The sequence below is a fragment of the Thunnus thynnus genome, chromosome 5, assembly GCF_963924715.1.
Source record: "Thunnus thynnus chromosome 5, fThuThy2.1, whole genome shotgun sequence".
NCBI classification, from domain to species: domain Eukaryota; kingdom Metazoa; phylum Chordata; class Actinopteri; order Scombriformes; family Scombridae; genus Thunnus; species Thunnus thynnus.
In genome coordinates, this window is record NC_089521.1 from 20,172,355 (window position 1) to 20,198,636 (window position 26,282).

The following is a 26,282-nucleotide window of genomic DNA, read 5'->3' on the forward strand; positions in this document are numbered from 1 at the left end:
CAAAGACTAGCTATGCAGCCTCTGCAGCCTATAACTAGCTGTAATTTGTAGTTTGTTGTCAACACACTTAAAATAGAAATCAAGCAGCTATGCATTTCCTGAGCTGAGGGCCTGTTGAACAAGCTTTCACTATGGTAGTTCTGATTCTTGATTATGCAGTGTGAAGGGTGTGGGTGAAAAGGGAAGTTTAGAAGGGCTACTTTGTCCCCCATCACCTCTGTGAAAGTAGCTTGCTGACTGTAAATGGATAAGAATACAACTGGCAGCCCTCCAGATCTGCTGTGTGTGTGGACACAGGACAATAATAGCATAGCAAGACAACAAGTTTGTATATGAGGGTGAGGCTGCGGAGGAAGAGGTGTTCACGTATCAGCCGTGTGAGGCCTGCTGGTTCAGCACTGAGACGTGTTACGGATTGAATACAGAACATCTGAGGCTTGCTGTGTTTTGTTGCACTTCTCTTTTTTTTGCATATTTTTTTTACCTGTATGGACTGCATAGTAGTGAATATCATGAACATTGCGCTGGATTAAAACACAGTTTGTATGAGTATACATTAACTGAAAGATGAGGGTGTCATGGTTACTAACATAGGTAGATTAACACAAACAGCCACGATGTGCTCAAAAGACACACTGAGACTTTTTTTTTCTGGATGTTAACATTGTGCTGTCAGTTTAATCAACTTGTTTTCTGGTGGTAGCGTCAGCGTGTGTAGATGAGTTTTTTCTTCATCACTGACATGTTTTCTTAATTAGATGTGACAGAATTCACACCACAACTCAATACGAGGGCATCACAGAGAGCAACAAAAGAGAGTCTGATATATGAACACATAATAGAGCACGTACTGTTTTTAATAATCATTTGCATTAACTCTACATACAATGTGTCTAATTTTATTTTATTCAAATCTAACTAGCAGTACAGTGCTAATTGACTTGCAATTGTAACGTGAAATATGTTGTGGAAACACACTTTCTGCACTTTTTTCAAAGACATACAAGACACATTTTTCAGAAACATGAACTTATAGAGAAAATATTTAACCCTACTTGAGTTTTAAGGAAAATCTACAATGCACAGTTTTGTTATTAATGTCCGTACTTATATTTATCAGTGAGGGACTGTTGATAGCAGAGAATATTAAGTAGTGAGTAGCAATTGGCTCTTTGTCCCCCTCAGCCGAAGGCTAAGTACAGCTCAGGATTCCTGCCAAAGACCTCATCTTTTTGTTTTGAGACTCTCTCCATGTCTGCATTTTTCTCCTTTGATAAGGACTTTCATCCTGTTTTCATTGGTTACTGTCTGATGAGTCACCCTGATAATACAGTAGAGGCAATTCATCTTGCCACTACACACTGTAGGCCCTTTGTTGCATGGAATGTGTGTGCATGCACGTGTGTGTATGTGTGTGTGCGTTTTTGTGAATTTCTGCCTCCTCCCTGTGAGTGACGCCACCTGTGATACACAGCATGCGTGTGTTTGTTTGTGAATGTGCAGTATGTCTGTGTGCATCGCCATATAAATAGCATGCCAGTACCCTGAAGTGTAAGTCATCGCAATACTACCCCAGCCTTTGCAGTAACAGGGACCTCATTTTCTGCTTCATGAACAGGAAAGTAAGCCTGCATGAGAGAGAAAAATGGCCCAGTCATTTATTAACTGCGAGTCACATTAATGAGCCAATACTGTGTAATCTCCAAAAACATCCAGTATAGGTTCATGATAAATCGTTTCACCGTACCGTTGATCTTCTCGTTCTACGGCCGCAAAACCATGATTTCACACAGTATGCCTAGAGGAATACGAGCAATTTCTCCACAGAAGTACATGCGGGGTGTGAAAATTATAACTGGCTTTGGACAATATGACCCCGCAGTAATTGTTCTGTGGAAGAAGCAAAATATTTGCTCACTTGCTATATCTGAGCTATGTGGAAAGCGGGTTTCTACTCAGTTCAAAGTGGCAGGAGTGAGGACAATCCCTGCTCTGTCAAGAATTAGAGCCACCTCTGCAAATAGGCCAGTGTGTAATGCCTGAGGGTGGGAGTTTCAGTGAGGCTGGGGTTTCCGTGTAAATAAACAGTGTGGGGGTCTCAGTGGGCGGAGGGCCCCCTCTCCCTGGGGTTTGGCCCGGCCTTTTGTTGCCTTTAATCCAAGCACTCTCTATTGAAAAGCATGAGGGGGTGCCTGGCTGAGATTAGCCCGCCAGCTCTTGTGTGTGCTTGAGTTTCTCACAGACTGCCTCCATACTTTTGGAAATAACACAGTTATCCCACATCCTCAAGGTGGCTGACAAGAATGACAAGTAGACGACTGCTGGGCAATCTCAGACCTTAACATGACAAAATGACCTTTGCATTCCCAAAATGCTACTACTACTATAGCCAGTGTGAAGCATGGCTGGTTGTTTTCCCACTTTAGTCACTTCACAGACCAAATTAGTGAACTATAAGACCAGCCTCATGACATCCATTTAAATTTGCTTTATCAGCATGACCATAAGTACAGTATTGTATGCGTAGAAGTGTGTGTTACACAATAAAAGACTGGAGATAATATAATTAAGCTGCCTTTTTTATGCATCTGGTGTTGTTTTTCTTCATTTCACAGGCTTGTTATCACAGCCGACAATAAAAACAAGCAGACAAGTGCCTTTTTATTTTTTTCTATTTTTTTGGTGTTTGATTGTGGAAGCACTACATCCATACATACATACAGAATGACTATATTCTCACCCATGTTTAATGTTAGAATACGTCGATTGGCTTTTTGTGATAAAGGTAAACAAAATCCTTTTGTCTGCTAGTTACATGGGCCCGTATGTAAAGGAAAACTACAGGTTGTAATGTTACAACTGTTTGCATGCTTCCTTTCTTCCTTTGTTTAATGTAGGCTCTCATTACCACGTGGTGGTAACAGATTGTTTGAACTGGAGAGAAAAGCCATTCGAAGCTAATTAAGCAGCCATTCCAGGCTCTATTCACAGGCAGAGGACCGAGGAGCACAGGCATTTGTCAGCGCTTGACCCCGCGTGGTATTGATTGACAACGCTGCTCCGTGAATGACAGGCTCGACGCCAGCGGGCCAATGGGAAGCCTGCGAGTAAGTGCACCGCGCTGCCATTGGACGAGAGGCCTTAAAGCCGCAGAGGAGTCCCACGTGGGGGTAGAGTTGAACCTTCAAAACAAGGCGGAGAGGCTGCGCTCAGACATGGCTGATGTTCGTATCAGACAAAGGCAATCATCTCTTCTCTCCCCGCAGTGCAACTATCACCCAAAATGCTGATAGGTGGGCGCGCGGGTGTGTTGCACAAGAATCACGCGAAGCTTAAAGGCTAAAAATGTGTGTTATATCGGCCCCGTATAGCTTCAATTTAGTGCATATCGTCGATCGATTGGTCATTATTGTGCCCTTCACGGCGTGTATGTGTTGGGAGGAGGTGGTGGGGGAGAGTTTAACCCGAACATTTCTAATTTGGGGAGATATTTTGGATATTTCACTGGAACATCGTTTCACATTTTACAACCACGTTGTACAAACAAGAACCCATCTCTGCCCCCCTTTTTTTCCTTGTATGGGGAGACACATTTTAAAAGTGCTTGTTGCACCGCACACCTCCCTCCCCGTCCCGCCGATGGTGGTCTCACCCAAAACAAAATCATCAACTTTATTTGCGCGGGCAAAAAAAAACAACAAGAAAAAAACACCTAATGAAGCGCGGATGTGGAATTTGTGCCGTCTCTGTCAAATGTGGATATCATCGTCGGCACATCAATGCCTGCTGCTGTTGTTGTTGTACATGGTGGGACGGACGGATGATGCCTTGTGGATCCGCGGGATGATGTCATGTATCGTTGCACCCCACGTGGGGGCTGTCGCTCTCTGATAGGCAGATGTGGCTGTATTCCTTCCGAGTAATCCGATTGGACAGATAGGCGCTTTCACGGCAGTTCAGCCCTGCTGCCTGTGTGTGGCAACCGGGGTAAGCTGGACAACTGGGGGAAATGCGAGATTGTGGAGAGTACCATGTTACGCTTTTAAAGAATCTCCAACCTCTTCGAGTCGGAAGACAGATTTTGGAAGCATATTTATTGATTTTTTTTTCTTCTTTTTTTGGGATTAACCAGCCACAAAAGGCGCACATTCCTCGGAGGTTCGCGGTTGAGAATAAAGTAGTTTGATCGAGCCCGACCGCACCAAATTTTCTCCCAACTGCTCCCCCAGTCTGGCTGGGTGCGCTCCGGAGAGAGAGGGAGAGAAAGAGAGAGAGAGGATGCTTGTCGAGATCTGCGTCCACCACGCTTACAGTAGGAGGGATTAAACGCATGAATTATAGCCTACTGTTTTTTCTTCAGTAACAAAAGTCGGACGGACGGATAGGACGCACGCACGGGTATGTATTTACCAGAGCTGTTGATTCCCTTTTTCTGCTTTTTTTTCTGGGGCGTACGCTCAACAGCGCACCGTTTCCATCGCTTTCCGCGGATCAAACATTAGGTGAAAGCCAGCTGCTGTCGGTCGTGGCCTGCCTGTAGACGTCCGAGAGCGGGGTTTTGGTCATTTGTCGAACATCAGTCAAGATTAGAGTCCCCTACTCTCCAAAAAAACAAACAAACGATTTTAATGCACGCGTTTAAATTGAACAGCGAAAAGTAGCCACTCAGTTTTAGTCTGTGTCGTGTTTGCATCAGTTTAAACTGTACATTGAGATTTGTGTGTGTGTGTGTGTATCGCTTGACCACTGACCGAATAAGGTCATTAAAGAAGACAGGAGCGCTGGACTGCTGCTGCTTTTTTTGACATTGTGTGTGACTGACTGCAGTATTAATAATTGAGGATGAGTTTGGTGTTCTGGCTACTTGGTGACAAACAACCTGAACTGTATTATAGCCTACTGTGTGTTTTCCGTCCAGAGATTAAACCGCGTCATTTTTCAACACAGGATTTTCACGACCTCCCCTCACCCCCCCCCAACCCCAACCCCTGTCTGCTGAGACTGGTGTGTGGCTGTGAGCACATTTCAACCATTTTTCCAAAGGACCTGAACACACTGGAGAGATAAACAAAGGATACATTTCAAGATGTATCCACAGGGCCGACATCCGGTAAGAAGCGCTTCCTCCATACTTATATAGCTTACATATTTTTATCTGACAACACTGGTGTTGACATGGCTCCTGAGTGTGTCGATTCCCACTGAAAACTGCCCTGCAAAGCGTTTTCCACCCTTTAACGCAGCTCATCAAATTTCTGTATGCTTATACTACAGTGCATTTCTTGCACACCAGGATTTGCACTCATGCAAAGGGGTTTGCATGCCTGGAAATATTTACTCAGCCATACAGTAACTATGATGAACATGAGGACAGGTGGTGGTTTTATTTTAGTTTTGAAATTCATTTCCAGTGTGAACGCTCATTCATGTGTTATTATATGCTAGAGGTGTTAGATAGTAGCTCCTCTTTTGGTGTGGTAGTATCTTACTTACTGCAGAGGAGATATTATTTCGACAAGTCTAATGTGTGAACCATTCAGCTCCCTTCGACAAATGATTAAAACTTTGTACTGTGGCTCCACTGATGTTTTTTTTTTTAACAACCTTCTTTCAGGCTCCACATCAGCCTGGACAGCCTGGCTTCAAATTCACCGTAGCAGAGTCTTGTGACAGGATTAAAGATGAATTTCAGTTCCTGCAAGCCCAGTATCACAGGTAATCATTGCAATTTTTTTCAATTGCAGTTTTTTTTTAAATCCTCTTTACTCTGCTGTCAGGTAGTTAAGTGTGAGTGAGGTATTGACATTGATAGAGACGCTTGAAATTGACACCTTGTCTCCTATTTTAGTCTTAAGGTGGAGTATGACAAACTGGCCAATGAGAAGACGGAGATGCAGCGCCACTATGTCATGGTAAGATTGTGTTACAATAGGGAGCAATTATGGTTCCAAATTGCAAGGCTTGTTGAAGATCTAGTTGGGGTGGAGCGAGACAGGCTATTGTGATCACCTGCGTGGTGGTTAGGGCGGGTTGAGTGTCAGGTACAGGCCTGTGAAAGCCCCCGGGGGGGTGGAGTGGGGGTGGTGGGGGGGGGGGGGGGGGGGGGTGTTTGATGTAGCTGGTTGTTACGGAGGAACTCTTCCTGACAGGCAGGCGGCAGTGGGCTGAGGCTCCATTATAGCGCGCCCCCAGATCTCCAAGGGTCGACTGCAGCTTGCCCTCTGTGTGTGCTGATCTGATTATTCTCCTAGGAGACTCCACACTCAGACATATGCATGGCCATAAATTAGGTGTGAGCTGATGGTGGAGGGCCAGAGAGAGCAGTGTGTGGGAAAAATGCACCACGGCAAACAAAATGGAGGACGTGGAACATGCTGCAGTTTATTTTGCACTAAGTCGACCTCAGTTTCTGTGTAAACCGAAATTATTAGCTTTTATTTTAGCAGCCTTTTAGAAAAACATAGGTGTGCCCGTGATGCAGGAATTCAGTGCAGACGTGACGCAATCAGAGGGCTCTTCTGTGTTAGTGTACTCTGTTGTCCCAGGTAAACACACTGCGGATGACTTAAACCAATACATGCAGGCTTAAGTTAAACATTCTTCTCACAGGAAAACAACATGTCAGCCTGACAGGGAGGAGGTTAGGTAAACATGTAGGGAAGTATCCCACAGCCAGCACTGGGTGTCAGGTTACGCTACGGCTGTGGGGCTCTGATCTCAGACAGAATGGCTCTCTTGTTTGAGAGTAATTTTCGAAGAAGCTAATGGACTGAATAATGCATTGGCTTCATCAAATAGACGCTGACTGGAAAGCCATTTCTGCCCTGGCTGCCACTTGTGGGCTCCATGGATTACATTTCAGCCAGACAGACTGACCTGGCTTGAAATATCAAGAGTGTTGAGCAATCACGTTACGTTAAGTAAATAGACATCCCGGAGATCTGAGGGCTTAAGATGTTGATCAATAAATCTAAACCTTTTTTCTTCTCTGCGCCCACACTATAAATAAAATATCGTTTTATTGGCTATCCACTGTCAGCTGCTCTTAGAGCTCCTTTTGTGTCTGATCTTAAAGTTTATCACATTTGCCCAAAGATGCTGGATTGTATTTAGGTTTTTCATCATAATGTTCAACACCATGTGATGATGTAATTAGTGTAGTGATCAATTTAAAATATTGATTTGTGGCTGTAGACAGCATGTTAGTTACATTTAAATCATGATTATGAGTAAAAAAAAAACAAGCTACTTATGTTTAACGGGGGAAAAAAGGAAATTAATTGCCTACATAGCACAGATAGTAAATGGTTGACGTCATTAATCGCATTAAAATCTCTTCTTTCATTTCAGTACTATGAGATGTCCTACGGGCTGAACATAGAGATGCACAAACAGGTAGGTACCATCATGTTCCTTCATATTTTTCAGCTCGATGGTTTTCCACAGCGTCAGGGGATGTGAGACCCAGGAGGAGCCGCTCGTAGGCTGTGAACTGAGCCGAGCATCGGTAATAGGCTGTAAACTGACACATCTACCGCACGTAAACAAGGCAATATAATGGTAAACTTTTACCACCACTTGTTCAGTTAGATTTACATTCACCAGTGGTGTAAAGCCTTGATTTGTCTCAGCCTTTTGATAAGATTAAACGTAGACTTTGGCAAGCTTGGCCTTTGACTTAATGATGAAGCATTTGCTGATAGGCCAGCGATGATCAGTAATTACAGGAGGAGGGCAAAAGTCCTTTTATGTCAGTGCTCTTATCGTTATCAGAAGATCCTGTCTCCTATTGCTTCATAGATCAATCACATTGATGCTTGAAGAGATAATGATTGTATGAGTGAGTAGATTCCCATGCATGCTGCTCTTAAACCAGTGAGGCTGTCCTTTCCCCTGCAGCAGCCCGGCTTGGTTAATGACAGTGTTGGAGGCATGGCGGATTGGTGTGGTAGGGTGATCCATCAGTGTCTAGGCCGTGTGTCACACTGCCACATGTCTGTCAGGGCTCGGGTCGCTCTGATAGCTTCTGTCAGGCACTTATCGCCAACTAGAGGAAAGAGGGAGGGGGGGGGGATGGGAGCCGGAGACAAGTTGGAGAATAGAGCTGGGGGAGGGACGACAGCCCAGCTCTGTGTAAACAGGTTAATCGACTGATCCATTTTAGCGCCTGACTTTTATCAGGAACCTCAACAGAGCTGATGGAAGCGCTTGAATAATTCATCAGTGGGGCCCTAACCTGCTGAACGGCGTGTTTGTGAGCAAACAGTGTGGGCCCCGTCCCTGCAGCTCCCCCAGCTTATGGCTCAGGCAGGGGAGGAGGAGAAGACGGGGAGTGGTTAACAGGCAGAGTTGGGATGGATTATTGGATGCACATAGGCATATTATATTCCTGCCAGGAGATTTATTCCATAGTGAGGAAATCCATTCCTCTAACTGTGCCTTTTTCATTACTGCGCAGGGACATAATTCAGATTTCAGAATGCACACACCAGCACGGCTCAGATGGACTGATGTGGCAGTGTTATCTGATCCCTCCCTAACAGGCGTGACAGTATGTAGAAGCAAACGGCTAATTTCTGCCGCGTGATGTCAGCCGGTAATTACCATCATCTGGTGCTTGTTTCCAAGTGCTCCACAGGGTTTGAGGCTTGGGTGTTGGTAAGGCTAAATCAGATTTGGCTGTTACCTGCAGTCGTAACACAGACATGAGACCCACGGCTGCGGGAATCATTTGCTAAGTAGCAAACTATCTGCCATACCCAGGGCCAAAAAAAACTTGGTCAGCGAGCGGACTGTCTGCAGTGGTCATACAATAGAGCCAAGCCATCAATGCTCCCATATCCAGTGATCCTGGATTGCATTATAATAACTTCAGGGTGTGAACTGTTGGGTGTCAAGTCCACTCATATAAACTGAGAGTTATTGTGTTTTATGATAAGGCATGATATAGAGGGCTGTTTGTGTTAGAATGAGTTTATTGTTTTAAGATCACAGACTTCCTTTGTACAAGAAAATCACCTGACAGACTGCTATGATTGACAAGGTTAATCCTAGTAGTAAACTATGCATCCATTCAGGCAGATTTTTGGCTTTACTGAGAACAGATCAATAGGGATTACTTAAAATAGCAAAAAGACATTTATTCTGCACTGAGGCTTTGTGCAACATCTGAGTTTGGAGGAAACATGCGTCACTTTCAGCTTAGACACGAGTGAAGTACTGTTCTAATTTTCTTGCTACTAGAAAAATCAGGAAACGGGCAACGCTGTCATCTTGGACAAATTGAAGGGCCCTCTAAATCTGACTAGTCAAGTATTGTTTATAGATGGATCATGTGACCAGAGCTACCAGTTGTTTTCCGGCTGTATTTAATACTCATCAGTGTCTCGACTCTATTTTCCCACTGCTGATAGCAACAGGCAAATACCTTTCTGCACACCATTGACAAGCCAGCCTGAGAGTGCTCTTAAAGTGGTGCTACACAGGTCCGAGTACCTGTAATTGTGTAGCAGCAGCGCAAAGCTGGCCTCTCAAGGGCCAAGCTGTCATCTACTTAAAGTGACAACAGCCTCATTTTTATCTGCCAGCAGAACAAAAAAAAAAAAAAAATCTCCCACAGCAATGGTGAGTTGAGTTCGATGCCTTTTCCATGTATTTGCATGTTGTGTTGTGAGAGTGCAGGGGCTGCCAGTTGTTTAGGGCGCAGTGGATCAGTCACCTCCTGACCTCTCCCAGCCAGCTGTCACCATGACACTAAGCTCCAGAGGAATGGACCGTGCGCTCAAGGCCTTTTCACAAATCCTGTCAAATGTTCGACTGCTATTGACATGGCTTATCTCAACAAACATGGATTATATAGGCTCTGTAGCTTTTTAACCGTTTCTGAGGGCCTTCTTGAGCTCTTTCTAGAGCACTTACTACATTGCATTAATACTAATGCCCATAAAACCTTTATCTAACCCCCTCATTGCTTTATTGGTTGTAGGTCACATTTATTGTGTGTCAGATGAGAATGGAGTTCAGTGTCTTTCTCGTCCGCTGACATTAATCAACAGTGTTATCTTATGGACTATTGTACTCTCTGTATGACATGCTGCCATATATTTGTTTCACATTATTGCCTCTGATCCCAGGCTTTACTTTGTTTCATCGGATATTTTATCTTCGGCTTGTTGTTTGTCCTGCTGGCTTGCCCGGCTAAGTGGCTATCCATGTTGCAGCCTGGGTCAGCAGGTCTCGTTCTGTTGGACATTACTCTCCAATCTCTCTGGCTCTGCTCAGAGGTAATACGTCTGGCTGCCAAAACTGCCTGGCATTTCTGCCATGTGTAATAAATAAGCTGGCGGTCTGCAAAGTACATTGTGTGTGCTGCTCCAAAATGAAAAATCTGAGAAAATCCCTGTGATGTGTTTGTGTTCCGCAGTGGCCCTGGTTGAACTGCAGCTCATAAATTCCATAGATGATGTAGCTTTGGCACTGTTATTTTTCTGCTCCCAGTGCAGAGCTTGAACCTGAGAGCCTCATCTCCCATCCCTGGAAGAAAGAGAGGAGGCAGAGCAAGCCGGCTGTGCAGTGTTTTTACAGGGGAGGGGGTTAGATCACATCCACCCCCCACCCCCCCACCCCACCTCCTCTGCACACCTCCTCCCATTGCTCTTTTTATCCACCATTCATTTGCTGCATTCATGTGATCGACAGGCTGAAAATTCAATTTAATGACCTGCCTCCAAGCACGTAATATGATTTTAAAGCCTGTTACGGTCAAGCAGAGGTGCCATTTGCATAATGATCCCAGCAAGATAGGGCTGCAGCCGTTGCCATGGCAGTTGGTAGACAAGCAGAAGAATGGAGGCAGGGCTCGGTGGATGGATGGGAGGCTAGGAGGGTGGTGGGTTGGGCGGATGATTGCAGAGAGTAATGTGCCCAGGCCTCAGTCTTGGAAAGGCAGAGCTGTAGCAGACTGCACTCGTAACATTTAAGGGCTGTCTTCTAATGGTATTGATCACAGATTTGAGGTGTGTTAACCTTGAGGTCATTTTGGTTTCTAGTCTTTGCTCAATCTACAGTTATAACCTTTAAATGTAAACTGCCTACAGCGTCACATGTAAGTAAACAGTCAAGCCTGGTTAGTGGGCTTCACTTCCTGGGGTGTGGTTGTGTGGTTTAACTCTGAGGTTAACTGCAGGACAGCACAGTTGCAGATGAGGGGAAGGAGGGCAGAGTGAGAGAAGATCCTCTCAACACAGCAGCACTCTGCCTGCTCATATCCGTTTAGCATGGAGTGCACTCTCAGCACAGCTGTGCTCCATCCCCCTGGGCTCTCCTAATGTTTTAAATATTTCAAATGTCAATATCACGCTGTTTAGAGGATGTTGAGTCAAGCAGTTCTGATTGCTGCAGTAATTGACTTAATCGGTGTAAACATTAAAGGCGGGGTTATGTGAAGTCACTGTCTGTTTCATACTTTACCATCTCATTTTGCTCCTCTTTTGTTTTCCAGACGGAGATTGCCAAACGGCTCAACGCAATTTTAGCTCAAATTATGCCTTTCCTGTCACAAGAGGTGAGTTGTGAATGCGGCTCCCAAACACTGTCACAGTTTAGTGCTAAAATAAAGTCTCTTATTGTTGCCTGAATTCTAAAGATACTACTTAAAAAAAAAAAAAAATGTTCAGGTTAAGCAATTTCGAGTAATTGTGTGTGGCATTTGCCCCCACTTTTAAAATTGCAGCAGTGCTATGAAAATGAAGTGTGAAATTCGCAGATAAGTGAGTGTGGGTGTGTGATAGATGTTCCAATCTTCTTTTTGTAAATGTCTTCCCACAGCACCAACAGCAGGTTGCTCAGGCAGTGGAGCGGGCTAAGCAGGTGACTATGACCGAGCTGAATGCCATCATCGGGGTACGTGGACTTCCCAATCTGCCTCTCACCGTGTGTATACCCCCTTTTATTCCTTTTATTTGACCTTGTCTAGGGTAAACCTGTTCTCAAGATAGTCACTTGCATTAAATATGTTTTTTCTAGTTTGTCTTTTGCATGCACCGAGTAGTCTGAACTGTTGATTTATATTTTTATGTGATATAAAGTAATAATGCAGATTTGCCTCTTCTTAAATAAAAGTGTTAATATATTTCTCTCATATATTCTTAAGCAATAAATTCAAACTATATACACAGCAAGTGTAGATCTCAAGAGCTGGTCTGTTGCTCCAGCTTTGGTCTCAGTGGCATCTTCGCTGCCTTGTTGTGTGTTTATAAATGCAAGCCTGAGAGCTCTTGAGAATCCCCTTCGCAGCCTGTATTGCATTAATTGGCTAAGGTTTTAACGAGGAGCCTCATCCCTCACTGCTGACCTGGATAGCTGTGGGAATTAAAAGGCTGAGGGTGAGCAGAACACAGGCAGCGCTGCAAGCTAGCCGAGGCTGTACAGACAGCAGTCAGCCATCACAGCTCCGCCGCGCAGCTCTCATCGCACACCACAGCAGTGTAACGCTGGTGTTCATCACTGCTTCAAAACACCAACGGCTCCTCATTGATCAGCTGCTCTCCTAAAACAGAAGTGATTGGTTTCACTCTCCAATCCAAAAGCTCATGCTATCGCAGAGTCTTTAACATGCGTAAGAGGCCGGCGCTAAAGGCTGGAGGCACATATTGGAATTCAATTAATGCCCCCTTGGTGACCTTTTGTTCCAGGATAATTGCTCCCTATAATTTGTCTGAGTAGGTGAGGTGATGGAGAGCTGTTTGTTTTTTTATTTTTTGGACTGAAGCAGATGCTTTATTACACATTGACTAAAGCCGACCAGCTGCAAGCAGCAGTTGTTCCTTTAGAAAAGCAAATCAGATTTTTGGCTCCTTCCTGTGTGCGTGTGGGATTTCCATATTTGAAACAGTATAATACTGGAATATTGCTCTACGTTTGGCATTTTTGGCTTTGATACTTTCACTGTTGCTGTGTGCTGGTTTTTGTCTCTCATTAACAGTTAGTAGCATTAAAAAACATACCCTTTATGAAACATTGGACAGGCCCTTTCATGACTTTAGTGTGGTCCTTCTTGGCACCTGACCTATTTTATGAAACACCGAGACCTCCACCCACGTCACGCTGGTTGCTCATGTCAGAGGAGGTGGAAATGTAGCTACTGTATGTTTTACGAATACCTTTCCATTAGTTATTCATCGAGGAGAAGCTCTGTAGGCATGCCAAAATCCTCATGCATATTGTAAGGCAAGGTGGGGTGAAAGAGCGTGCCAGGCAGACAGGCAGCATCCAGGAGCCAGCTGCATGTCTTATTGATGGGGCTGAGGGCCATTAATAGGATGCAACTAGGGCAGCTGCATGTGTTGAGATGAACCTGACTGGTGGCGGTTCCTGTTTGATTAGAAAAAACACAAAATATCGAAGTCGACCGAGAAGTAGTTCAGATAAGCCATCGCCCATTGAGTGGCCACCTGGAGAAGGCCTCATAATGGCTTTTTAAAGAGTGTTAAACGGATTTCTTCTGTCCATTACACCATTAATTACAGCATATAATAATGGAGAGAGGGCAGCTGTAGCCCTGACCACGTTTTGCCCTCTTTTACAGCAGCAGCAAGCTGCCCATCCTGCTGTCATGGTCAGTGGCATCCACAAATATCAATATCATACACTGGCTCAGTTTTGTATGTAGCATGCTGTTGTCAATGGATTTCTGGGTTTGAAGGGCTTGTGCGTGTTGCACAGCACTTTTCCTGCCTAAGTGCTGTGCATTTCTTTGTAGTTAGTTTAGTTGGTACGCTGGAGATTACTCTAATACATTTGCTCAGTTTTGCCTGTGTGTCTGTGTTTTTTTTTCTGTAGCTATACTCGGTCTGAGAAAAAAGGGGCAAAGAGTAGGTCTTTATCTTAGAATATTAAATTAGAGGAAATAGGCCAGACTCCTTTCTTTATTTATTATTGTCTTCATTTATGGCCCTCTAATGAGGGCTCTTGCTGATCAACCATGCATATTACCCATCAGTGCCTCATTAAACACAATGAGCAAGGATGGCTCTCCCCTGCCAATGAACTGGCTCTTTAATTTCCCTCATGGACACAATATTATAACACACTTTCTTTCTCTCTTGCTCTCCTCTCCCTCCCTCTCTCTCTCTCTCTCTCTCTGTCCTGGGTACATTTTGTAATTGGATTGACATCTGCCCGATGGAGCAAAGGACAAGGTTGTAAGTTAAAATCCTGTCCACCATTTTTCCAATGTAGTCCTCTCTACCTACAGGGCAGATAATCCAGAAGGATAGAAGCAATTATAAAGCCCCTCCAGACAGAATTTTTAAGGACATATTGTGGTAGTGTGTGCCCTTTTCAGGCTGGTGACTGAATATTTGAATGAATAATGTGTTTTTAACCATGTGTGTTAGGCACGTCCACCACATTGTAGTGTGTGTTGTTCCACCTCCTCTGTCATTACAAATGTGTAATATTCTTCAAATGGCAATAAATGGTCAATGATTGAAGTCAATCTTGTAAAAGAGAGGAGGTGCATGCTGTAACAGCAGCTGAATTATTCAGCTGGCTCGTAGACGGGTAATAAATTGCTGATGTTTTTATTGGTGTCTAGCTAAGTATTATTTAACCTTGCTTTAAACTGCTTACTTCCATGCTGAGTGCCTTTTAACTCCCATCCATTTCCCTGTGCCTTTCAAATATTGATAGTGAATATTGGAGGGTTGACTGAGTGCCAGCATGGGACCCCTGGTCCTGGCTCCCACAGCAGCCTTCCAGACGCACACAAACACACACTCAAATATTCAGAGTGAGAGGGAAGGAGTGCCAGCTCCTGGCACTTAGCGTTCCTTCAGTCTTTTTAAGTTGGGTTGTGCAAATGATTCATGTTCTGTTAATCCAGGAATGTGAATATGAGAGGAGTAAATAGACGCTGGTTGTGTTTTTGAAGCGTTTAGAAAGCAGGTAGTTGTTTAGCCCACAGGCTGACAGATTCCTACACAGCTTCATGTTCCTTAAGAGGATTGCTCAACTCACTGATGGCACAGGAGAGCTGTGGTGCTGCAGTTTGTGATACACTACCTGAAGTGAAATGATTCCTCTGTACTAAGCGCTGGTTGAATCAAACTTAGTTTTGCTGTTTGTCCTTAATGCAGTATGATAAATAGTCCTATTATGTAACTCCACATACACTACTAGTGCTGTATGATTGAGTGTCTCGATCCCTGTGTCTCATGCATTAGACGTGTTGAGCAGTTGATCGTTAGTCATAACTTTTGCTCTCCTCAGAGCAGATCTAGGGCTTATGCCACCCTGGCCCGGTATAGAAATAGCATGGAGGGGGGGGGATTGCTGTCTGATCCTGACAGTAATAGATGTGTGAATGTGCTAATATCATCCGGGGTTTAACTGATCAGCCTCATGTTTAGTGCGCGGTTTCTCCTTGCCTTTTCCCTCCAACCCACTTGTTGTCTGTCTGTCCATTTCCCTGTCTACTTACAGCAGCAGCAGCTCCAGGCACAGCACCTCTCCCACGCTGCTCACGGGCCTCCAGTACAGCTGCCCCCTCACCCCTCAGGCCTGCAGCCGCCCGGCATCCCCCCAGTGACAGGCTCCGGATCAGGCCTGCTAGCACTAGGTGCCCTCGGCAGTCAAGCCCACCTCCCAGTGAAAGATGAGAAGAACCACCATGATCTGGAACACAGAGGTGAGGAGTGAAGCTCGGGCGTATTGCTGCTTAACCCCGTTTATTCAGAAAAATTGATATTCATTTGAATACTATAGAATAGATGTTAAACAGGGAAAAAACAATTTATTGCGACATGCTTCTCAGTCTCTAAAGCAGAATCGTAGGGCCCTTAGGTGAGGAGCTCATCCTGTCTGTTCACATTCTGTCTGGGTAATGAGCTGGTACATTCCCAGCCCATGACTGTATAAGCTATTCAACAGCTCTAACACACGGTGATAAGAGGGGCCTTGTGCCCTACAGTTGATTCTCACACATTTAGCCACAAGCATCTGTTATGATATGCTAACTGACTTGTTTTTCTCCTTGCTCCACTCGGTTTCATCATCACCTCGGCCGCAACTGTGATGTCTACGAAACAGAAAACACAGTAAGTGACCAAACCTGCAACCTTGTTTTTTTTTTTCTTTTGTTGTTGTTGCAGGGCCTGTTGGTTTCATAATTTATCATCACATTTTCATCTCCACTGCAAACGTCAAGTAAAAATTCTTGCTAACCACATGCTAGCACCAAATTCATGCTCTGTTGTAATCAGCTTTCAATAAAATGATTAATGGGAAATGAGATTTGGAATATAAGTCCTGTGTGTTTAATCCAGAAGGGAAATGACTGGTATCATGCTGGAGAGATTAGAAGCCTTGTAATTTCATCACAATTAAAGAAAGACTTGGACTTCCCCTTCTTAAAGGATTTATTTGATCCCTTCTACTGTCTCGCTTGTTTACCAGCTCACTCTTTCTCCTCCTTGGCATGTGATGAATATTTATGATCACAAATGGAGAATTGTTTTGTTTTCTTCTTCTCCACCCTGTCTGGGTGGACCTGCTAAAGCGTTTTATTTGAACGGCTGCAATCTCTGATGGCTTGTGATGGGCCCGTGAGATTGTGTTTCTGTAGACTGGGCTAGCTGAATGGGTGCAGTCATGTCTGAAGAAATGGAACTCCTGGGGCGATTAGCAGGCCTGTTTTGTTTCTGTGCTCTTGTCCCAGGTCATCTGATAGCAGAGTGGTGACTTTGGTTAATGAGTCACGCTAAGCATCTCTTTAAAGGTCAGCCATTATGCAGACAGTGGCCCTTTGCCCAGGCTGCTAGTCCATCGGCCATTGTTCAGTACTCTGGGCTGCCGCTGACTTAGTCCACGTTGTTGCTTTGGTCCTCAGAGGAAGGGACAGAGGGAATCAGGAGGACTTGGCAGTTTACAGGCAAATGACAAACTCCTGTGAAAGCCGCTGGACACTTGCCCAGTTCCTCCCGTTCTGTTGGCGTTTGGAGTGAGCTGTCCCAGCTTGTGTGGCCAGGCAAGCTCCATGAAGAAGCACCAGTCTGTCCCACGCTGCCGTGCCCACTGGCAGGATATAGATTCTCTTTCTTTATCAGAGCTCAAAGCCGGAGCTGACATGGTGCCCAAGTACGCTACAGCAATCAATGCCCACAACATACAGTTTCTCTCTCTCTCTCTCTCTTTCTCTCTCTCTCTCACGCTTAGCCTGACTGACTCCGGAGAAAAGGCCCTCTGTTCAGCCACAACACACTGCTCATGTCCCTGTGAGGCTGTTTGTTGTCCAGTTATGAGGAGGAGGGAGCCCAGCTTAGAAAACAAGCCCTCCTCCTTTCAGTTCAGATAACGGCCCATTCTGTTGTGTGGCCAGGGACAGGCTTGTGTGTGAGATTGGGCTTGGCTGGTGTCAGGGTACTGTTTGGAGCTGTCCTACAGCTGCATTTTAAGAGTCTGCGGCATCTATAGTTGTGTGAATGAGGCATTTTTAGTGTTTGCATTGGCACAGTGTGTTCTCTGTGAACTTGTAACAGATGAATGACTCACTGCTCTCTTTTACGATGGAAGACGAAATGGTAATAAAGCCTTTGTTTGGTTTTCTCTTTGCAGAATAACTCCATATCCCCGTCAGAAAGCTTACGCACAGCCAGTGAGAAGCACCGCAGCTCCTCTGACTACAGTTTGGAGTCTAAGAAACGTAAAGTGGAGGAAAAGGACAGCATGAGCAGATATGTGAGTCACTGATAAGTCGTCCTGTGGTCTGAGACAAAGACTGAAGGTTTCATTAAAGAGATCGACTCATTTGCTAATTATGTTCACAGGACAGCGACGGAGAGAAGAGCGATGACCTGGTGGTGGATGTGTCTAATGAGGTGAGCGTTACAACATGTAATCATAAATTGCATATTGACATGCGCTCTGATGAAGCTGTTACATAAGCGTCCAAATCTATCGCTGCGTTTCTCCAGGATCCCGCCACCCCTCGGGCAAGCCCAGCCCACTCCCCTCCTGAAAACGGCATCGATAAGCCCCGCCCCCCAAAGAAGGACACACCCAACAGCCCTGCATCAGTGGCATCCTCTGGAAGCACCCCGTCCTCCAAGGCCAAGGAGCTCAGTCATGTAAGACACCAAGAGAGTTAGGAACAAACTAGGCCAGAAAGGGGTTTAAATGAAAATGGCAGAGAGAGCAAAGGGATATGTGCAAATAAATCTAGGACGTTTTCTGCAGTGGATTAGGAATGGCTGTCGGTGCTTTAAGTGCATGACTAAACGTCAGGGATAATATTGTCCCGCATCAGGATCAGTCAGGTCTTTTCTGTTAATAGCTCAATGTATTTAACTATTCCAGGATTTTTTCCCTCTGCCTCACTAAAAGATTAAAGGCAAAGTAGTAAGGGGATAAAAACGGCCCCATCTCCATTGTGGCCATAATAGGTTTTAGAATAAATAGCAGTTTATGGCTCTGCAGGACTATGAGGGTTGTCAGAATTAGATTGGATTAAGTTCAGTTTGCTCTCAAATTGTCAGTCTGCACAGTGCCTGGTTTTCCGGGATTGTGAATGTGCTTGCTCTCTCATTCCCTCGACAGAACGACAAATCCTCCACGCCTGGCCTCAAGTCAAACACCCCCACCCCACGAAACGATGCCCCAACCCCTGGCACCAGCTCCACTCCCGGGCTCAGACCCATCCTGGGCAAACCACCAGGCATGGAGGCTCTTGGTTGGTACCATTCTCTTTCCTCTCTAGAAACTGAGATAATCTTTTTCCATCCGTTTCCCCTGATCTACTGTTATGTTAAATACCAGTATCGTTTTCCTGTCTTTGTCTGTAGCAGCCCCAGCCTTGCGTACCCCTCTGTCCATCGCAGGCTCCTACCCTACCCCCTTTGCCATGATGAGCCATCATGAAATGAACGGAGGCCTGACTAGCCCTGGTGTGTATGCTGGTCTACACATCTCTCCTCAGATGAGTGCTGCAGCAGCTGCAGCCTACGGACGCTCCCCTATGGTAACGCCCCTTCCTGTTCTTTTATGTGGTTGTATAAAGGATCACCTGAAAGCACAGTACAGTTAAGAATACCACGTGGATTTGACTGTGAGTGCTGGCCAAAAGCAGATCTGTTATTCAGATGTTTTGTCATCTTTCAGGGGTTTGATCCTCACACCCACATGAGAGCCCCAGGCCTCCCAGCCAGCCTCACATCTATCTCTGGTGGCAAACCGTAAGTATCTCACCTAATGTGCTGTATTCATACATTTTTAAAAACAGCAAGGATACAAAACACTAACATGGCTCCGTCTTTTCCTTCAGGGCTTACTCCTTCCATGTCAGCGCAGATGGCCAGATGCAGCCCGTGCCCTTCCCGCCCGATGCCCTGATCGGCCCCGGTATTCCACGCCACGCCCGTCAGATCAACACGCTGAGCCACGGCGAGGTTGTGTGTGCTGTTACCATTAGCAACCCCACACGCCATGTCTACACTGGTGGCAAAGGCTGTGTCAAAATCTGGGATATCAGCCAACCCGGCAGCAAGAGCCCCGTGTCCCAACTGGACTGTCTGGTGAGTATTGCTGCTGATTCATGTTTCACTCATCAACAATATTCTTACACCTTGTTGTTTTTGTGTGGTTGTTATGGAAGGTATGAACTGTTGATACAAAACCTCATTCCAATAACAATGGGATGATCCTTTGTTATACATGTGGACCACAACAGGCACACACCCCACTGACAGTCTGACGGCATATGCACTGGTACACAAATGCAGCTGAAGCTTTTACTCAGTGTTTGTGTACAATAGATGAAAGTACTTTTGGCAGCAAAGTTCCAACCAAGGAAGGAAACAATAACTCTCACACGACATTTTCCAATAAATTACATTTGGCTTGAAATATAAACATAACAAAGTTTGTGTAAATTCAACAAACTACAAACCTTGTTCACCGTGTTTATCACATAACAGACTAGGTTTGAAAATGCCCTCTGGTTGGTTTATTATGATGGCAGGATTTTCATCCTCTTTCCCACCGACTTGTTCCTAAATCTCTCTCGAGCTCCACTGCCCTGAAACATGTATTGATTTGCTTTGTCCTCTGTGCAACAGAACAGGGATAACTACATCCGCTCCTGTAAGCTGCTGCCTGATGGCCGCACATTGATTGTTGGAGGCGAGGCCAGCACATTGACCATCTGGGATCTGGCCTCTCAGACACCCCGCATCAAGGCTGAGCTCACCTCCTCAGCCCCGGCGTGCTACGCCTTGGCTATCAGCCCCGACGCCAAAGTCTGCTTCTCCTGCTGCAGCGATGGAAACATTGCCGTCTGGGACCTCCACAACCAGACTCTCGTTAGGTTGGGAGAAGACACTTATTCACAGTGTGTGTGGGCTTTGGCCCCGCAACAGGAATGATGTTGTGTGAGTAATTTTAAAGAGGATGTCAATAATTTTCGTATGCCTTCTGTTCCTTTGATTGTAGGCAATTCCAGGGTCACACGGATGGTGCTAGCTGCATTGACATATCCCATGACGGCACCAAGCTGTGGACAGGCGGTCTCGACAACACTGTTCGCTCCTGGGATCTGAGGGAGGGTCGACAGCTGCAGCAGCATGACTTCACTTCACAGGTACAACCATGTAAAATTGAGATGATGGACAACAAACACAGACGTACTGTGGAGGGCGGATTCACATGAGTACCGGAACTGTCAGTAATTACTGCTTTGTCCTGTTCCCAGATCTTCTCCTTGGGCTACTGTCCGACTGGCGAGTGGCTGGCTGTGGGCATGGAGAGCAGCAATGTGGAGGTGCTACACCACTCAAAGCCTGACAAGTATCAGCTCCACCTGCACGAGAGCTGCGTCCTCTCCCTCAAGTTCGCCTACTGTGGTATGAACACACACACACACACATAGAAAGGAGGAGAGAATGCTTACTTTACTTAATTGAAAGGGGCTCTGCCTCTCCTATTTTATTTAGTGCTTAAACTGCTGTGCGCTTTTTACAGTCTGAATGCCTATTGTGCTTTCATGGTTATAGTAATCTTTCATTTGTAGGTATTCTTCCACCACTTATTAGTCCAAGGAGACCTGATTGCACTGTTGTTTTCTTTGCAGGTAAATGGTTTGTAAGCACTGGGAAGGACAATCTGTTGAATGCTTGGAGGACTCCTTATGGCGCCAGCATATTCCAGGTATGCAGATCAATACTCTCTGTCTGCAGCCAGTCCAAAAGTATGCACAGTTGTCTCTGAGAGGAAGGGCACAGCGACCGCTGTCTGACAGGATTCTCCTATCAGTGAAAACTGAACCTGGATTATTGACCTGACAAAGAAGTCTTTTTGAGGGGCATCAGGCCAGAACTTGATGTCACTGCAATCTAATCTTGCCCTGTAGTCAGCTAATCTTCCCCACTTAACTTCAAATGTAGTTGAGCATGTTAACTGCCTCCAAGACTAAAATGTTTTTTTTTTTAATCTTCTTTTCTCCAAACAGTCCAAGGAATCCTCATCTGTCCTGAGCTGTGACATCTCAACAGACGACAAGTATATTGTGACAGGCTCTGGTGACAAGAAGGCCACTGTATATGAAGTGATCTACTAGAACAGACTGCTTTGTATCGGAGCATGCTGATGCTCAGGAACAGTAGACTCTTCCTCCATCTACCTTCCCTCACACAGACAGCATGGATGTTGCCTGCAGCCCCGGGATGGATGGGCGGGAAGTTTGGCAGTGCCAGACTGAAATGGATGTTGGCGCTGTTGTGGCCCTGGATGTTGTGTCCTTTTGGCTCTGCCCTTCCTCACTCATACGACTAACACTTGTACAGCGAGTGCAGTTCCCAAAGGCACTAAGAAGAAAATAATGTCTTGCTGTTTTTCTGTTTGTTGGATATTTCTTTTTTATTCGTCCTTTTTAATGTGGAGATAAAGTTCCATGACACAACTAGAAGCGGCGCTTCGCTCTGGAGCTTCTCCTTGGAGGTCCTGTGAAAAGTGTACATAATGGAGTAATAAAAGGCCTTTTATAGATTTATATTTTGGTGTCCAGTTACGCTTGTGATGGTTCTTTCTTGTTCTCTCCGTGATTTTCTGTCCCCTCTGGGGATGGAAATTAGATTAGGACTTTGTAAGAGGATATTCTATTTCAGTTTTTTCCCTCCTCTGCTTTTTTTTCATGTTCGTTGTCCAGGATGACCTTTTCGGAAATCTAATTTGGATTTTTTTTTCTCCTTGACAACGGCCTTTTTTTCGCTATTTGCTGTAACACAGAACACAGACGTTTGTCCCATGGATTTTAGCAGTGGAGAATTCTGGAAATGCTCTTTTTTCAGACTGGAAGAAGAAGAAAATCATGGTTTCCACTTACATCTACCCTTTGGCCCTGCTCAGCAGAAATTCAACATTGAGATGAAGACCTATCCCTGAACACTGGCTGCTTTCAACATGAAAATGGATAACTATCAACTTGAGGACTGATGGGTTTCATGGAGAAGCAGCTGTGACTTGATTTCAGCCTGTTTTGACTCGACTATCGTATGACTCTTCATTGCTTCACCCATCAAACTTTAGTCATCAGTCTATAAGAGCTCATCATTGCCTCTCTTGTTTGACTGTCTGTAACTGATATACAAGACTGACACAGTTACTCATAAAGGTGGCAGGCAAAGCCGGTACCACATCTGACATTTTGGGTATGCTTTGTTTGCTTTCTTCAGTATTTCATAATATTCCACTACAAACCTTCTCATAGACAGGAATGGTCTCTGCATAAACACATTAGACTGTGTAGCATACACGTGTCATTATCCCTAAGGATTGTACAGTTGACAGTTGTTGATAAATCAATAAACTGTTTTTATATAAAAATCATCATGACTGAATTTCTCTAGTGCTGGTGCCTTGCTACTCTTGCATGAATGAAGTGTTGGGCAGTTTTAGATTTATAGATGCTGATTAATATTAATTGTTGTGCTGTAATCAGGACAGGGAGTGTGAACTGGTTTAATCAGTGTTGTTGAGTTTTATTGCCTGAGCTTTTCTCTGAAAACCAAATTTGTGGCCTCAAACTCTTCCTCATCTTGTGTGCTGCTAGGAAGGGCTCTTCTTTGCTCTAGTTTGCATCTACCTGCACAGTACATACAGACTTATTCATAGGCTCTTGACAGTAAATGGAAGTACATCAGTAAATGGCTGTAAATGCATCCAGACAGGAGTTGACAACCGTCTCAGGAGAACTGCAGACATTCTGGGTGCTGTTAGAGAAGTTGCTAGAGGCCTCTGGCTGCAGCTTTAACCCAGAAATTACTGAGTTAGCATTAATATTTGAGGGATGAACTTGTTTCAGAGTCACAGTGTACTGTAACTAACTGTGGTCACTGTCAGCTTCCACATTTTTTAGGGTTGTATCCTTGTATAGAGGCAGAACTGAAACCACACAGCCTGTCTCGAAGTGATAAAATAAGGCAGACTTTTCATGCAGTGTCACTTCAGAAATATGACGCAAACACTGCTCTTGAGTTCTCTTGAGTGGTCTTTTGGTAGTTGAGTACTTTTTAGGCAGGATGGGGTGAATGGCCCAGTCCTTCCACTCCAGAGCAAGGCTCTTCTAGGACTCTGTGCGTGAAGCTGTGAGCCCTTCATATGGCTGCCTCTTCAGAGATGTTGTTGTTAGATTATAAAAGCGGGGCCGGATGCTTTCAGCATGGAGCCAGCCGCCATGCTCCGCTCTCACGGGCTCATTTGTTAAAGGCTATAGTCTTTCTTTTCCCACATCACTGAAGTGTGTACTTCCTGTGTGCATTTGTAGCGTAAGCTCCTTGCTCAAGTAGAATTTTCTTCCTCACTTAATCAAACAGTAAAATATCTGCAGATGAAAGGTTGTACCTCTGAGTGCCTATTGCTGGACACTGAGGGGGTCATTGTCTCGCCTTCCGCTGATCTACCTCTCAATGGAAGGCTTTCAGCAGGTTCTCATGCGAAAGCCCATGCTGCCCTGTTCTATTTAGAGGAGGGCTACAGTGCAGACTAAGAAACTAGAGTGGCCTAAGTGTTTTACAGCAGCTCTAAACATAAGAAAATAGTCCAATTCTCTACTTCTGCTTGGATTGTTGGAGCCAGGACTCTACAGAAAGCCAAGGGGGGTCTGTAATGCCAATATGTGGGCTTGCACATGCAAACCACTGTGTGAATGGGATTTTTTTTTTTTTTTTTTTTTTTTTTTTTAGTTTTAGCTGCCAGGCATTGATCACAGTCCACCAGAATTCTGGCTGGTTCTTTTGGCTGGCATTCTGTTTTCTGCCCTCCCCCCATCCATCACACAGAGAATCTGGGTTTTCTTTCTCCAACAGCGAGGGACTGGCACCGTGCTGAAATGCAGAATAATAATCCCCTAATCACCTGAGTATTGCCAGTCCTGGGTTTTATCTGCAATGGATGTGAAAGCCCCCAGTGCCTAGTGATTACAGCATTTGATCTGGGTAATAATGTCTTCACTGTTGCCCTGCCTAGGGCCCGAAGGCAGTGCTGCTCTAATCCACAGTGCATTCTAGTGGAATCGCATTACACAAAGACCACCAGGGTTCTCCTCTAGAGGGGAGGGGTGGTGGTGGTGGTGGGGGTTAAAGGAGGAGGTTGCCATGGAAACAAGCTTCTCTCTCTCTCTTTCCCTCACACAGATACACACTCCCTCCTGGGATAGATAAGCAAAGGACAGGTTCGATGTTTACTTTCCATGGGCCCTCCAATCCCTGAGCAGGCTGAGCCCTGATAACACAAGGCCTGTACAGCCACCGACCACTGACAGCAGATAAGCACCCCAGCAGAGCAGAGCAGTCATCACCCTCCAACCAGGATGAACAAACCTGGGAGACCCGGATTCATTTGGATTAGGCTGGATTGCTGCTGCCGCCACCGCCACAGCTGCTGCTTGTGCTGCTGCCGCTGTGTTCAGACTACTGATGTTCACAGGACTTTCTACATGTGAACTTGATGTTGCACTTCACCCCGTGGAGACTCAGAGCTTAGTCAGAGGTGCAGTAATGGACTGGATGCTATTTTAGATATTGAGGTCAAGGGACTGTCTGCACTACGCAGGTTTGTGTCACCGCAGCTGGGGGGCTGTGAAGCCAGCAAAACTAAATTCCTCCTGATGTGTCCTGAGGAATTGGAATACACATTATCAGTATGCTGTTTCACCATCTTCTCATGTCTGCCCTTTTGGTAATGGCTGTTTTTCACTGGAAGGCCAGGGTACTTCTGGGACATTCCTTTGTATTTGTTCCAAGTATCCACTAAAATCCAGTAATTCAATACCCAGAGTAATTAGATTTGTATGATGCTAATGCCCTAAGAAGGAACCAACATGCTCTTTGATGTTGAGATCAAGACAACTACAAGTACTCCTTTATTATGTGCATTATGCTAACATGCTAATTATATTTCCACACACATTCTTTGATTAAGGCACAGCTGGAGGTGTATGAGCAACATGACTAATTACAGAAGAAATGGTGGTATTGAGCTAAAGTGGTAGGAGCGGGATTTCCCTTTGGCCCCTTCTTCTGCCTGTTTACTCGGAAGATATCTTTTATTTTTATTAAGCTGATTAACAACATGATCACATACTATGGATTAGAAAAAGCTTGTCCAGTTTATATCAGAGGTTTTCTTAAATAGGTAATACAGAATTATCAGTTTATGTCAGTTAATATTGTTTGAGTTGATTTAACACCATGTAATTAAATACAGTCAGGGACTCAACTTAGTTACTCCACAGGTGACTCTACATGGTACCTTCGGTCTGTTGTTCTCTCTGCACTACCTTCATACTTAACAGTATTCATTTGTTCATGTAATGGACAGTGGTGAAAAGTAACTAAGTATATTTACTCAAGTGCTGTACTTAAGTGCAATTTTGAGGTACTTGTACTTTACTTGAGTATTTTCATTTGATGCTATTTTATACTTCCACTCCACTACATTTTTAGGGTAAATATTGTACTTTCTATTCCACTATGTTTATTTGACAGCTTTAGTTACTTTTCAGATGAAGATTTGACACAATGGATAACATAACAAGCTTTTAAAATACAACACATTGTTAAAGATGAAACCAGTGGTTTCCAACAGTTTTTGCTTTTGACATATTACAGCAGTGTGTAGTCGGGGTCACATTTCAGATGTTTATCGGTTGTTAACAGCTCCACCAAATAGTGATTTTTCCTTCTAACTTTCTCACATGGCTTCATTTCAATAAATGTTAAAATGATTCAATATTT

General features: G+C 44.8%; 1 protein-coding gene across 2 annotated transcripts; it reads left to right on the forward strand.

Annotated features, from left to right (window-relative positions):
* Positions 1-3,814: 3,814 nt before the first annotated feature.
* Positions 3,815-22,875, forward strand: tle3a (TLE family member 3, transcriptional corepressor a). 2 transcript variants are annotated; one of them, XM_067589898.1, is made up of 21 exons: positions 3,815-4,398; positions 4,948-5,110; positions 5,615-5,715; positions 5,849-5,912; positions 7,351-7,395; positions 11,501-11,563; positions 11,827-11,931; positions 15,484-15,688; positions 16,090-16,097; positions 17,614-17,736; positions 17,826-17,876; positions 17,973-18,125; positions 18,595-18,727; positions 18,840-19,015; positions 19,156-19,229; positions 19,319-19,568; positions 20,112-20,359; positions 20,485-20,632; positions 20,744-20,894; positions 21,122-21,198; positions 21,500-22,875. In XM_067589898.1, the coding sequence occupies exons 2-21, from the start codon at positions 5,087-5,089 to the stop codon at positions 21,605-21,607; spliced, it is 2,307 nt and encodes a 768-aa protein (XP_067445999.1). In that variant the 5' UTR covers positions 3,815-4,398; positions 4,948-5,086; the 3' UTR covers positions 21,608-22,875. The 2 variants fall into 2 exon arrangements, with proteins under 2 accessions (XP_067445999.1, XP_067445998.1); XM_067589897.1 differs by lacking the exons at positions 3,815-4,398; positions 4,948-5,110; positions 5,615-5,715; ... (4 more) ...; positions 15,484-15,688; positions 16,090-16,097 and having other exon boundaries at positions 17,586-17,736; positions 18,843-19,015.
* Positions 22,876-26,282: the final 3,407 nt, after the last annotated feature.

Excerpts from the sequence above, each read along its gene's own strand:
- tle3a (XM_067589898.1), top strand. The coding sequence starts at position 5,087 with ATGTATCCACAGGGCCGACATCCG. Across the intron at positions 17,877-17,972 it reads TGGTGGATGTGTCTAATGAG|GATCCCGCCACCCCTCGGGC; the intron begins GTGAGCGTTACA and ends GCGTTTCTCCAG. Across the intron at positions 20,633-20,743 it reads AGCATGACTTCACTTCACAG|ATCTTCTCCTTGGGCTACTG; the intron begins GTACAACCATGT and ends TCCTGTTCCCAG.